The sequence below is a fragment of the Dasypus novemcinctus genome, chromosome 7, assembly GCF_030445035.2.
Source record: "Dasypus novemcinctus isolate mDasNov1 chromosome 7, mDasNov1.1.hap2, whole genome shotgun sequence".
NCBI lineage: Eukaryota > Metazoa > Chordata > Mammalia > Cingulata > Dasypodidae > Dasypus > Dasypus novemcinctus.
Window position 1 is genome coordinate 78291775 of NC_080679.1, and position 13451 is coordinate 78305225.

A 13451-nucleotide genomic window follows, 5' to 3' on the forward strand; every position below is an offset into this window, starting at 1 on the left:
TAACTAAATAGATACACAAATACATACTCTTATAATAAAAACAGCTTAAAATAAAAACACAGATGTAATGAAAACCACCAACTATTAATCCTCATAAGACAAAGTTCCTTAAGTCAATAGGAGATGGAAAAAGAAAAAATTTATATTAACAACTCTACCTCCTCCACTCTACAATTACCCAACCTTCCCCTCCCCCCCAAAAAAAACTGTCTAAAGAAAATGAAAGTAACAGTATAATTAAGCTCTAAACTTCCTAGTAGTTAAGGAAAAGGTCTCCATCTACTACTCAATGTGTGAGAAACCTAAAAATATAATTTAATAAAGAACGGCCATTTTTTTCTGGTCCTAATTTCGAAGAGAAAGGCATCACTACAGTAACAGTGAACAAGATATTATACAATATTTGATAGTTTTATAAAACAGTATATAGTACACAAAATTAATATTATAAAATTTTAAGAAATAATATGAATCTGTTTTTAAAAGAGATTCTAACTAGAGGTAATGTTAATGACTACTAACTACTTAGGTATTTGATTCCCCAAAAGCAAGGTCCATGTTTTATTCATCTTTGTTCTGCCAAAACCTGGCAAAAAAGCATAACAACCTGGCATATACCAGACGATGACTTTCACATGCTAAGTATTAAATAACCATTTGCTGATTAAATTTGTCTACCAAACAATATTTTTTAAATGATATTCTTTGAAGACATGGTTATTAACTGAATTTTACAGATATTTATGTAGAAATTTTCCTGACTCTACTCTTTCGACCATTATTAGTAAATTAAGCAGATCAATTTTCTTGACTCATAATTTAGAAAACAATTTCAGGATTTGTTTCTACTGAATTAAATTCACTAGGTTCAATTATTTAATATTTTACATCCTCTTTTGGCATTATTAATTCTACCTTCTGCTGAAACCTAACACAAACAGTTATTCAACAGATACACTCAAATGATAAGGAAGACACACCAGCTACAGCTCTCAGATACTACCATAACAGGATCACTAGTCTTTTTTTTTTTTTAAGATTTATTTATTTCTCCTCTCCCCCCGTTCCCACTGCTGTCTGCTCTCCGTGTTCACCCGCTGCACATTCCTCTGCGTTTGCCTGCATTCCCATTAGACAGCACCAGGAACTGATCCTGGGACCCTCTGGAGTGGGAAAGAGGCAACTACTCTCCTGTGTCACTTCAATTCCCTGTTCTGCAACATCCTCTCATTTTCTCTCCTCTGTGTCTCCTGTTGTGTCATCTTGCTGTACCAGCCCTCCACATAGGCCGGCACTTCTGCACGAGGTGGCATTCCCACGTGGGCCAGCACCCCTGTGAGCCAGCCCACCATGCTGGCTAGCCTGCCCCCACAAGGAGGCCCCAGGCATCAAACCCTGGACCTCCTATATGGTAGATAGGAGCCCAACTGGTTGAGCCACATCTGCTTCCTGGACCTTTAGTCTTAACAGAAATTGTTTTCCCTTTAGATTATTGATTATAGAAATAAAATTACTTTTATAGATTGTTTCCTTCTCCTTAAGCTTTCCATATTTATGTAATAACCATGCTTATATAATGTATATTAAATAAAATAAATATTTTAAAGACATTATAAAACAAACTAATACAGATATTTTTAAATCCCTATATTTCAAAGTGTAATTACTACTAGTATAATTAGAAAAGTCAAGATTAAACCATCATGACTCCAAGGCAATTGTTTCCCTAAACTAAGGAAAACTAACGAAAGTGACACAAAGAACCTAAAGAATTTGAAACATTATGCAAAGAGATTAATTTCAATGAGGGTATTTGACAGGTTTGGATTTCAAAGTCTGCAAACATAAAAAAAAAAAAAAAATTACTGATGAAATTCATAGCCATAACCAAACACAACAAAAGTAACATTCAGAAATATCTTCAGTTTGGTAGCTCCCCACTAAGTCAATTACAGAATACCATATGACCCAGGAATTTCACTCCTAGGTATGTACCCAAAAGAACTGAAAACAGGAGTTCAAACAAAAACTTGTACTCAAATGTTCATAGAAGCACTATTTGCAATAGCCAAAAGATGGCAATAACCCAAATGGACAAATCCATTTATCCATCAACAGATAAATGGATAAACAAAATGTGGTTGATCCGTAATGGAATATTACTCAGCCATAAAAAGGAATGAAGTTCTGATACATCCCACAACATGGATGAACCTTGAAAACACACTAAGTGTAAGAAGCCAGACCCCCTCCCCCACTAAAAAAAGGACACATATTGTATAATCCCATCAATAAGAAATATACAGAGCAGGCAAATTCATAGAGATATAAAGTAGATGAGTGATTGCAAAGGGCCTAGGGGAAGGGAGGAATGGGAAATGACTGCTTATTGGATATGGGGTTTCCTTTGGGGTTGATGAAATGCTCTGGAACTAGACAGTGGTGATGGTTGCACAGCATTGTGAATGTACTAAATGAACACCTACAGATATTCTTTCTAGTCTAACTTAGACTAGCAAAAAACAAAAACCAAAAAAACCCCACAAACATAGTTTTCAAACATAGAAGAATGGTTAATTATTTGATGGAATATTTTTTAAATCTTCAAAAAAAGTCTGAAGACTAGAAAGCAAAAATGAAAATATTACTAATTTAGTAATGTTGCTAATATCATAGTGTTATGACAGTAACACTAAGTAAAAATGATGGGACACCCAATTTTGAATAACTATAATTACTACTACACAGAAATAATGTATGCATATTGATAGAATGGAGGCTGATTTTTGGCTCTATTTTCCAAATTTTCCTTACATTTTTTTAACAAAGGTATTTTCCCCAAGTCTTTACCACATTATTGAGCAAAACTCTGAAAAGGATAGACTCACAAGACAAAAAATAAACAAGAAAACCTTTCACTGTCATTATCTACAAAATATATACGGTTACTCTTTATTGATAATAGAAAAAACAATAATGGTATTTACCTCTATCTAGACCGAATTCTATATTTGTCCCTATAACCTCTAGAGAATTCATTATATATACTACATAACCTAAAAATCTGAATTATAAAAACATACCTTTGTGTAAGGGTTGTGGCATCATTAAGATCTGGATGAGCAAAAGGGATGTAACATCATGGTAAAGAATTGGAACCTCAGGTTGTTCTTCATTTCCCAGCCTAAAAGAAAAAAAAGTATAATCACTTTAAACACTATTGTATATAACTTTCCTCTTTAATTCATTTTCTATCTCACATGTATTTCTATGGAACAGAAATAAAATTCTTATAAACAACTGAGAAGTTACAAAAGATAAAAGATAGGGGCCTTATGTTTTCTTCCTAATACAAAAAATAACAAAGAAAATTTAGTAAGGCCTTACTAAAAAAAACTGGGACACATTAACTTAATTAGAAATGTCTTATCTCTTAGATTACAAAAAGTAAATGAAGCATTAAATGGAACTTGAGAGAATCCATTTCACTAAAAATGGGGTCAGTATCACAAAGAAAACTTGCTATCACAAACTTTTCAGCATTAAAAAGGAAATCCATCATATTATAAATCAAAAATAGCAGAGTCCACACATTGAATCAAGTTTATACTGAAAAGGAATGGTCAATATCTAGCTAAAAAGTTGTTGCAACTTGATGACTAACATAAAAGTTAAATAAAATCTTCAACATTTGCAGTTTCAAAATAATAGCCACAGAACAACTTAAACTATCTAAAAGATAAGAAAGAACAAAAATAAGTCTTAAATTTTTCGAATTGGCTAAATTTTGAAGCCACTCTTCAGTCTAGACTTAGTATGAGCAAAAAGTGCTCTACTCTTCTATTAGGCTCATTCAACAAATATTTACTGATACTTAATATATGCCAGGCACTGGACACACTGATGAGTAAACCAATTCCTGCTGCTATGAAACTTATAACTGCCAGAAAAAGATATGTCTTTGAATGTCTCTATTCTCCACAAATACACTTGTCTTCCTCTCTAGACTAACTCTCAGCTAATGATATGAATCATACTACTTCTTGTCTCTCAAGGTCTAATGCTATGAATCCAACTACTACATGTCTCTCAAGTTTCTTCAATTTTATAAAATAAACAGAATTTAATAAAATAAACAGAATTTAATAAAATAAACAGAATCAAAATAAAAGAAAAGAAAACGCTCAGGCCCAAAGCACTCTCATCTGTCTCCTTCACAAATTTAAGGTTCTTTAAAAACAAGAAATAAAAAACAAAAAAAACACCAATCTACATTCCTTGCTATTTCCTCACGTATTACTCAAATCTCTATAGAAATGGTTTTCCACAGTCAACAATGATCTCCTAATTACAAAATTTAACGGACATTTTTCAATTCCCTTATACTGATCCTTGACTTTGGAAATAGTTGATCACTCTTGCTGGAAAATCTTTTCTTAGCTTTTGTGAATCACCCCTCAGGTACTCTTCTGCCTCTCTGGTCTTGGCTTTATTTTCTTTGACAGGTTTTCTTCCTCCAATCAATCTAGAGATATTGCTGTTCCCCCAAGTTTCAATTCTCATTCTTTTCACACTAAAGATTCTTTTTGAAAGATGTCCTATCCCATGACTTCAATTGTCAACTACCCATTGAATTTTAAGTCTATATCTCTAGCCCTGATGCTCTTTTGACTTTCATATCTGAATACCCATTATTTACACTTGGATATCTGACAGGCAGCTCAACCTCAACTGGCCTGACACTGAATTCATACTCTTTCTACTCTACTCTACCCCCAGCCCCTCTCAGTCAACACAAATCTGCTCTGTTATCTATAGTTTTATTTTTGATTGGCTTATTTCTTATATTTCTTATATGTCCGGATATAATACACACAAAATAAAGTATAACGAATAAGCTAGAAACTTGAGAAGCATCCCAAACCCACCTTCATTCACTAACCCCAGATTTAATTAGCACTAAGTCCTACTGATTATATCTCCATCTCCACTTTTTTTTTTTAACTCTCTATGGCCACTGCTTCTTAACTGTTCAGCCTCCTCCAATGTCCAATCTCTCCAAGCCATCCTCTAAATTGTTAGTGCTCTGGATAAGGCTTCTGCAGGAACTGTATTGCTCACCATTATATTCCCAATGACTAGATTGAAACAGTTAATTCAAAAGTTGAATAAATGAAATATGAATAGAAAAATGGACAGATGAAGAAATGTATAGCTGGTAAGAGAGACAAACGTAGACAGCTAAGATTCCAGAATATAAAGAGACAGACATAAAATGAACAGGGAAGAGACCTCATAGCCAATTACAAATTTTTAAAGAATATGACACACAGGTCCAACACATTTCTGTATTTCTGTGGTTTTATCATAGTTTCCTTAATGGAATAAACTAAATAACTCAAAAAGAAATAAGCAAAAAGGATAGAACCAGACCAAAGAAAAGGGGGAAAAAAGAGTAAGAGAAAAGTAATATTGGGAAACAGATGTGGCTCAACCAATTGGGCTCCTGTCTACCATATAGGAGGTCCAGGATTCGAGGCCCAGGTGAGAGCAAGCTGGCTCACATGGAGTGCCAGCCCACATGAGAATGCCACCCCATGCAGGAGGACTACCCCGCGTGGGAAAGCCACCCCGCACAGCAGTGCCAGCCAATGTGGAGAGCTGGCACAGCAAGATGACGCAACAAGAGACACGGAAGAGAGAAAATAAGAAGACATAGCAGAACAGGGAGTTGAGGTGGTGCCAAGAGAGTCATCGCCATTCTCCCACTCCAAAAGGTCCCAGGATCGATTCCTGGAGCCGTCTAATGAAAATACAAGCAGACACAAAACAATACACAATGAATTTGGACACAGAGAGCAGACAATGGGGGAATGGGGGCTGGGGAGAATAAATAATATAAATCTTAAAAAAATAATAATATTATTGAAAAAATCCCTACCAGCCTATGGATGAAGGAAAAGAAAGTGGTAAAAATAAAACCAGTCCATTACTTGGAATAAAAAGTATTTTGGATTATCAAACTGCTACAGCTGTTAACAGCTGATTAGAAGACTCTCACTTAGAATAACAAGGCCCTTAATGGATCCAATTAGGCCAGCCCAATCAAAGATCCACTTTACTGCATTCTTGACAAAAATAAAATAGTCTTGAGAACTTTTTGCATCAAAAAGATCTTATGGGGGAAGCAGATTTGGCTCAACAGATAGAGCGTCCATCTATCACATGGGAGTCCAAGGTTCAAATCCAGGGCCTCCTGACCTGTGTGATGAGCTGGCCACGCGCAGTGCTGATGCACACAAAGAGTGCCATGCCACACAGGGGTGTCCCCCTGCGTAGGGGAGCCCCACGTGCAAGGAGTACACCCTGCAAGGAGAGCTGTCCTGCGCAAAAAAAGTGCAGCCTGCCCAGGAATGGCGCTGCACACACGGAGAGCTGACACAACAAGATGACGCAACAAAAAGAAACACAAATTCCCATGCCGCTCACAACAACAGAAACGGACAAAGAAAATCACACAGCAAATAGACACAGAGAACAGACAACTGGGGCGGGGGGCGGGGAGGGGAGGGAAACAAATAAATAAATAAATCTTTTTTTAAAAAGGCAAACATAACTTGGAGGAAAAGTTTCAACAAGTGTGACAAAATAAGGTCTAACATTTTAAATCATAAAGAATCAAATCATTCAAAAAATAAATAAGGTGCTAACAGAGAAAATGGACAGAGGCCCTAAGAGACAATTCACAAAAAGAGTACAATAATTGCTAATAAATAAGAAAATGCTTAACTTTGTTGGAAATCAAATAAATTTCTATTACTTTGGGATCTCAATTTTTATCTATCATTTTTTAAAATGGTAATATTTATGACTGAAATAAAAACATTCTTACACTGTCAATATAATTATATTAGGTAAAATTTCTCTGAAAAGCAATCCTGCATTACACTTTTCACATGTCAATGGCTGACTTTGAGTGAATATCAAATAAATGATTAAACATTTAAAATATTCATATGCTTTTATCTAGTAACTATAGTCCTAGAATTATATCTCACATGTCAAGTACTGCTCAACACATCATCTGATAGTAGAGTGGCGAGGAGAAATAACTTAAATGATAAACAACAGGAAACAAGTAAGGTACATTGTTTAAATAATTTCTAATAATGTGGGAATCTGGTTGTGATATATTAATTGAAAAAGAACAGGTTCTAAAATTTACATAACATGATTTGAATAGCATTTGAAAATTCACAGAGAAATACTCAAAATGTCAACAGCAGTTAATATGTAATTACAGATTATTTCATTTTCATCTAAACATTTTTGCCTACTCTAAACACTGGATGATAAATATAACTTTTATCAACAGAAAAAAACTTATGAAAACAATAGCCTAGAGCTTGTTGGCTAGAAAGATAGTAATAATCATACTTAGGACATGGGAATGGAATTTTCATGGCACACAAAAGGCAAATTATCTGAATGAATGAATGAAATGATACACCCCCCATAGAAAAGAAAATCACAGATTCAGACGTCAGAGTTTTATACCATCATAATGATAACTATCCTTTAAAATGCTCAATATTTTAAAGTATTTAAAAATTCATAATTGTTTCTATCTCCTAAAGTTTTTTAGAGAGTTTTAAAAATATAGATTATAAAAACTGTATACTACTAACTCTATGGATGATAAGAGGGAATGGGGAGATTATATTAAATGGGACTAATTTTCTCACTTTTTTTTTTTTTTTTTTGGGCCAGTAAAAGAGTTTATTGAGAAATGACAGAAAAGGAAAGAATAGGAAAGGTATTAACACCCAAGATGTGGGTGTAGGCTCCTCCAAGCAAAGAGGAGCATTTGGGGTTGGGGTACTGCCTTTATTAAGCCATTCTTCACGCCTTCCCTTTCCTAAGGTTGGGGAGGAGCCCAGATGTTTGCTGTTCTGATTGGTTGCCCTACTTGTTAGCTCTTGGGGGACTAATGGGGAGTATCTGGGGCTTCTTTTTTAAAATGGGACTCTTTTTTAAAAAGCAAAGTGGTTATCAATACAATGAAATAAGAAGAAAAGAAATAATTTTCATGAGGATTATAGAAAAGGAATATAATGACAAACCTGTATCAAAGGACAGAATTTTAGGGTGGAAAAGCATTTGTATAAAAGTGAAAAATAGGGGAGCAGATGTAGTTCAGGTGGTTGAATGTCTGCTTCCCATGCATGAGTTCCACGTTGGATCCCTGGTACCTCTTAAAAGCAAACAAACAAATTTAAAAACCAATTCTCATTGGGGAGCAGATGTAGCTCAGTGGTTGAGCACCTGTTCCCATGTACGAGGTCCTGGGCTCAATCACTGGTACCTACTAAAAAAATCCAAACAGTGAGAAACTATAAAGATTCGTCAATTTTTAAAAAATCTAATAAACAGATATGAAATATTATGGCTATGACATAATCAACTCTAATAAAACAATTTAATGAATTAAAGAACCATAAAAATAAGAGCAAATATGGAAGAGAAAAATTAACCAGGGTTTCTGGAAATTCCTCAGGTGTCTTAGTACTGGGAACAAACCATACATAATGGTTAAGAATGTAGGCTCTAAAATAAAAGATTTGGATTCAAATCCCAGCTCTAGAATAACAGCTAGCTGTGTGACACTAAAGAACATGTTAATTAACTTTTCCAAGCCTCAGGTTCCTCATCTCTAATAACTGGGATAATAGTTGTATCTATTGCATATAGTAATTTGCAGTGATTAAACAAGGTTATATATCCAAAACACAAAATGCCTACCATAGTAGGCACTTTTTAATTGCTAGCATTTACACAGTGTGCTAGCATAGTATGCTAACATGTATTAACTCATAGATCTTGAAAATAGCACAACCCAACAATCAATATTTTGGAAAGTATAGTACCTATCTCTGCGCTTTAAACTTTTAATTCATCAATAGTCGGCTTAGAGACTTTTTATTTGCTGAAAGCCTTTTAGACTCAGAGAATTAGGCATTCCAATACTTTATTTGCACACTATCTACCTATTGCTAGAGAGTAATTATCAGCATTTATTTTTAAATGAAAAGAGAAAAATACAAGAGCAGTTTTATAGCATTGTACTCTTTGGATTAAAAAGGAAGGATGGAAAACATATGTACATTTATTTATTTACAAACACATGTTTTGAAAAATAAATAATAAAACTTATAAAAATATATAGAGGGTGAGGGAAAAGGTGAAGGAAAAAGGAATGGAAGATAGATGTCTCTGAATTTACTTTGTTACTGTTTTTACTTTGAAAAATGTAAGTTTTATATAAAATTAAATAAATAAGGGAAAAAAGGCAATCTTTAAAAATTGAATGGAAAAACAAAAGAACCAAAACAAATGAGCCTAACTATAAATCAAGCTAATGGCATAACCACACCAGAAAAAAAATTACTTTAAGTGACTTAAAAACATAGTATTTTGCCTATATATCCCTAGTGTTACATAATCTAAGGACAAAAAGAACCTGTCATCTATAGTAATATTGGGTTGTTTTTTTTTTGTTGTTGTTGTTTTTTGAATAATTGCAAGTGGACTATAGATTATGAAAATGTTAATATCATTAGGAACCAAGATCTTTAGAGTAAAAGAAAAAAGACGTAAATAACAAAAAAGTTAAAAAAAATAAAAACCTTGCAATCTTTAGATTAGAAATAGCAATATGACTCAACATTTTCTCCTTAAAAAATAATTCTGTCCACTGAAATGGCCTAGAAGCAATGATAATCCAGTAGTTATAAACACTCTTCAGTATCCAGATTGTAGTCTCTATCATTTCCCATTTAAAAGAAACTTCATGGACTACAGGTCAGGAGTAGAAATGTACAAAATGAACCTGGGTCAACTTGTGGAGGAAATCAAGAATACTACCAAAGACTACACTGCTCATGTAACAAATACAAAAGAGACAACCTGAAGGGATTCTGACCAGTCTGAAAAGGGGTAATAAAAAATGACTGCGATGGATGAAAAATACCAAAATCTATAAAAATCCATGAGATCATAAAACAAACAATTTATAGGTTGCTACAACATCAACTCATTACTTTGAAAATTTATAAATAAAGAGTCAAGCATTTATTCTGCCAAACTATATTTAAGAGTAACCAAATACTTGATATGGGATAGTTCTTTTTTATTGAAAAATTCTAGCTAATAAATTAGAAAAAATGCGGGTGTTTTTTTTGTTTTTTTTTTATGGAGGTAGCTCGGATTGAATCCAGGATCTTGTACACGGGAAGCAGGCATTCAATCACTCTGCTACATCAGATCCCTAATGAGAGCTGGTTTGTTTGTTTTTTAGGAAGTACTAGGGATTGAACCCAGGACCTCATACATGGGAAGCAGGTGCTCAACACTTGAGCTACATTCACTCCTCAGAATAATTTTTTTTTTAATCACTATTTTTGCAGTAATCATCAATGGTTGCTAAAACTATTACATGAAAGGCTGATGGGGAACTTGATAAGAGAGGAAATCAAACTAACCTACCTGTACCCACTGACCAATTCTGACATAAAAAGGACAATCAGCCATTAAGTACCTCTATTTGAATATTTTATCTGCATAAAAACCAATGGGAATTTTAAAAGATGTTTCTCAATTGCTAGGAATTTTTATGCCATTTTTACAGAGTGTATAATGGTAAACCGTTTTCAATTTGTGTTTCATAAGGAAAATGCTATAAATATTCATACATTCATAAAGAAATTTTAACCCTATTTTTATACTCAACCTTTTTTCAAAAACAGTTTTAATTGACTTTAATCTTTCAATAATACTTACTGTGAATTCATCTCCTCTATCAACTGAGTGAGTTTTCTCCAGGGATTATATTCTGAATCAATGCTATAAAGCCGCATGTGCAAGGCTAAAACATGGAACAACTGATCTAAATAAATTGGAGAAAAGGCAATTAGAATGTTCTTCCAGAATCCAGTCAAAATTTCTAGTTAATTCATAAAGAAATCTGTCTCTTATTCTTACAATTCACCAAGTTCAAGTACCATCTACTTCAAGCTCTCTTTCAAGGTAAATATGGAAATATTAAATACATACCCAAATACTGTCTACTAGAATCTGGACTGTCCTTATGCTCACTCTTAATTGAGGAATGATTTATTTTCCTCATTCCTGCTACAGACCTTACTTTTCCTTAAAACATCATGCTGCATCCTTGCCAACTGGTATTTCTCTCTGTCGTGATTTCCTCATAACCAAAATTTACTGTTATTTTTAATACCCTACCCTCACAAAGAAACCACATATAAAGTGTACACTTTATTCAAAGTACCTTTTAGAAATATCAAATCATTGGCCATGCCTACATTTGGTTTGTGATCAAATGGCAAGACAAATACCTTTTGTGAACATGAATTATCACCACCATTTTAAATCTAAATTTTTATAGGATTAGTTTTTTCTAAACCATGTAATTTAAAACATTATTTTAAAAATCAGTAAATATTTGTTAAAGATCTGCCTCATTGAGTAGAATTTTAAGCTGCCTGTAGAAGAAAACAGAGCAATATATGTACGCTTAGCATAGAAGAGTTACTATACAAATTTAATATTTTAACCCTATAATTAAAAATGAAAAAAAAATCAAGTACCTAGTTTTCGGATGAATTTAAGATATTCCTTTTTAAAAACAAAACATAAACAACAAATGGAAATGCAATGTTGTCTATACAAAATAGGTAATTTCTTAATCCATTTTTAAAGCATTTTTAATATTTGTGAAATATTACCACTTTTCCTATTTTTAAACATGATCAGAGTAAGCATCCCTTTTATTAGACCTAGTGTAACTGGGGGAAAATATGGTTAAGAGAGTGTTGCAGAAGTGACAAGAAAAAAGACTAAACTTGTAAATGTTGCATAAATACTAAAATTCAAATTCTATCCTACCTTTTCAATTTAATAGTTATTTTTGAGTGTCAGGAAACTAAGGATCCGTTCTATTAATAACAATACAAACATCACACTTCAAAAGGGAAGTTTTAGCAGAGGAATAACATGACAAAACATACATTAATTTGTATTTTTATTCAATTATGCATAAGGAGACTGTTTTTACTAAATCAACTCATAATGTACTGTAAAAAGTGTATTAAAAACTAAAACTTACAAGTATTTAAAAACCTAAATTCTTCTAGCATAAGTATAGTAAGTATATCAAGGTAGGGAGTTCTGCAATTTTTTAAATATAATAGCTGGATCAAAGAGCTTTTCAATATCTCCTTTCAAGATGAAGGTCAATTATCTACAAGTTTTGCTGGCTTAATCTAAAACATAGAAGGTGAATTTTACTAACCTGTTTTGCATTGAAACAATAGCCAGCACAAAAATAATACTGTAATCTACCTATTTTCCTAGCCCTTACCATAAATAAAGAATTATAAAATGTACGAAGAAAAAATTATCATGTTCTTACATTCCTTCATTCTTAAAGATGATGAAATAGGCCCAGAGAAGGGTCTCAGTCACCCTAATAATGATCAGAAAAGCTAAGAATAGAATTCAAGATATACTACTTCCTAGTTATTTCTACCATCCTATTTCTACTTAAGGTTTTTATAAGTAAAACAAAGGTACAAAATTCCTTTTTTAACACCTATACACATATTCTCAATTTCTATTAAAAAATTAGATTGTAACATACGTCGTCTTTCAAAGCTATTAATACAACACATCACAGTCTTTAGTATTTGCTTTAACTAGAATCATTTATTGTAGACAGAGCATTTCCATTAAAGAATGACTAATTTAATGAGGTAAATCTAATGATCGGAGAACCACTGAAAGAATAGAGGCCAACCTCCTTCACACTGTGTTGAAAGCCCTTCACAGTCTAGCCCTGTCTTCTTTATTAGTCTTACATCTTAATTCCCCTTTCTCCCTTTCCCTTCCCAACTATTCCACCAATGTGTCACGCTGTCTCTAGATTCTCCCTTTGTGCAAGCTATTCTCAGTCTAGAACAATATCTTCCTGTCCTCCAAGCAAATGTGATTTCTCTCTCAAAAGCTGGTTCAAGGATCTCCTCTGTAAGGGTTTCTCTGATACCTCAGAGAGTTCTGATTGGCCCTTCCTTTGTGCATCCTCTATACCCAGAGTTAATTTTATTTTAGCACTTCTTATACCGCCTTGTAATTATTTTTCATGTTTTCTTCTCCTATTAAATGTTAAAATCTCCCTGAAGAAGGCAATTGTGTCTTTTCATCTTTGTACCTCATATGCTATCCATAGTACTTGGCATGTAGTATGGTATTTTTAAAAATTAAAAGCATCCTGAATATTGTATGAAGAAATCTACAATCTCCCCTCAAAGAATACCATGCAATGTAAGCATAAAATTCATGATGATTTTATCTTTTCACTTTCTGTCATAATGACA

At 33.3% G+C, this 13451-nt stretch overlaps 1 protein-coding gene across 6 annotated transcripts in view; it reads right to left on the minus strand.

The window, feature by feature from the left end:
* The window catches only part of UBR3 (ubiquitin protein ligase E3 component n-recognin 3), a 280063-nt gene that overhangs the window by 41478 nt on the left and 225134 nt on the right, over positions 1–13451 (minus strand). For all 6 annotated transcript variants that reach the window (XM_058300669.2, XM_058300664.2, XM_058300668.2 and 3 more), the window contains 2 exons: positions 10840–10945; positions 3084–3184 (listed from right to left, as the gene is read on the minus strand). In XM_058300669.2, the coding sequence (XP_058156652.1) occupies positions 3084–3184; positions 10840–10945 (207 nt within the window). The remainder of the gene's footprint in view (positions 1–3083; positions 3185–10839; positions 10946–13451) is intronic.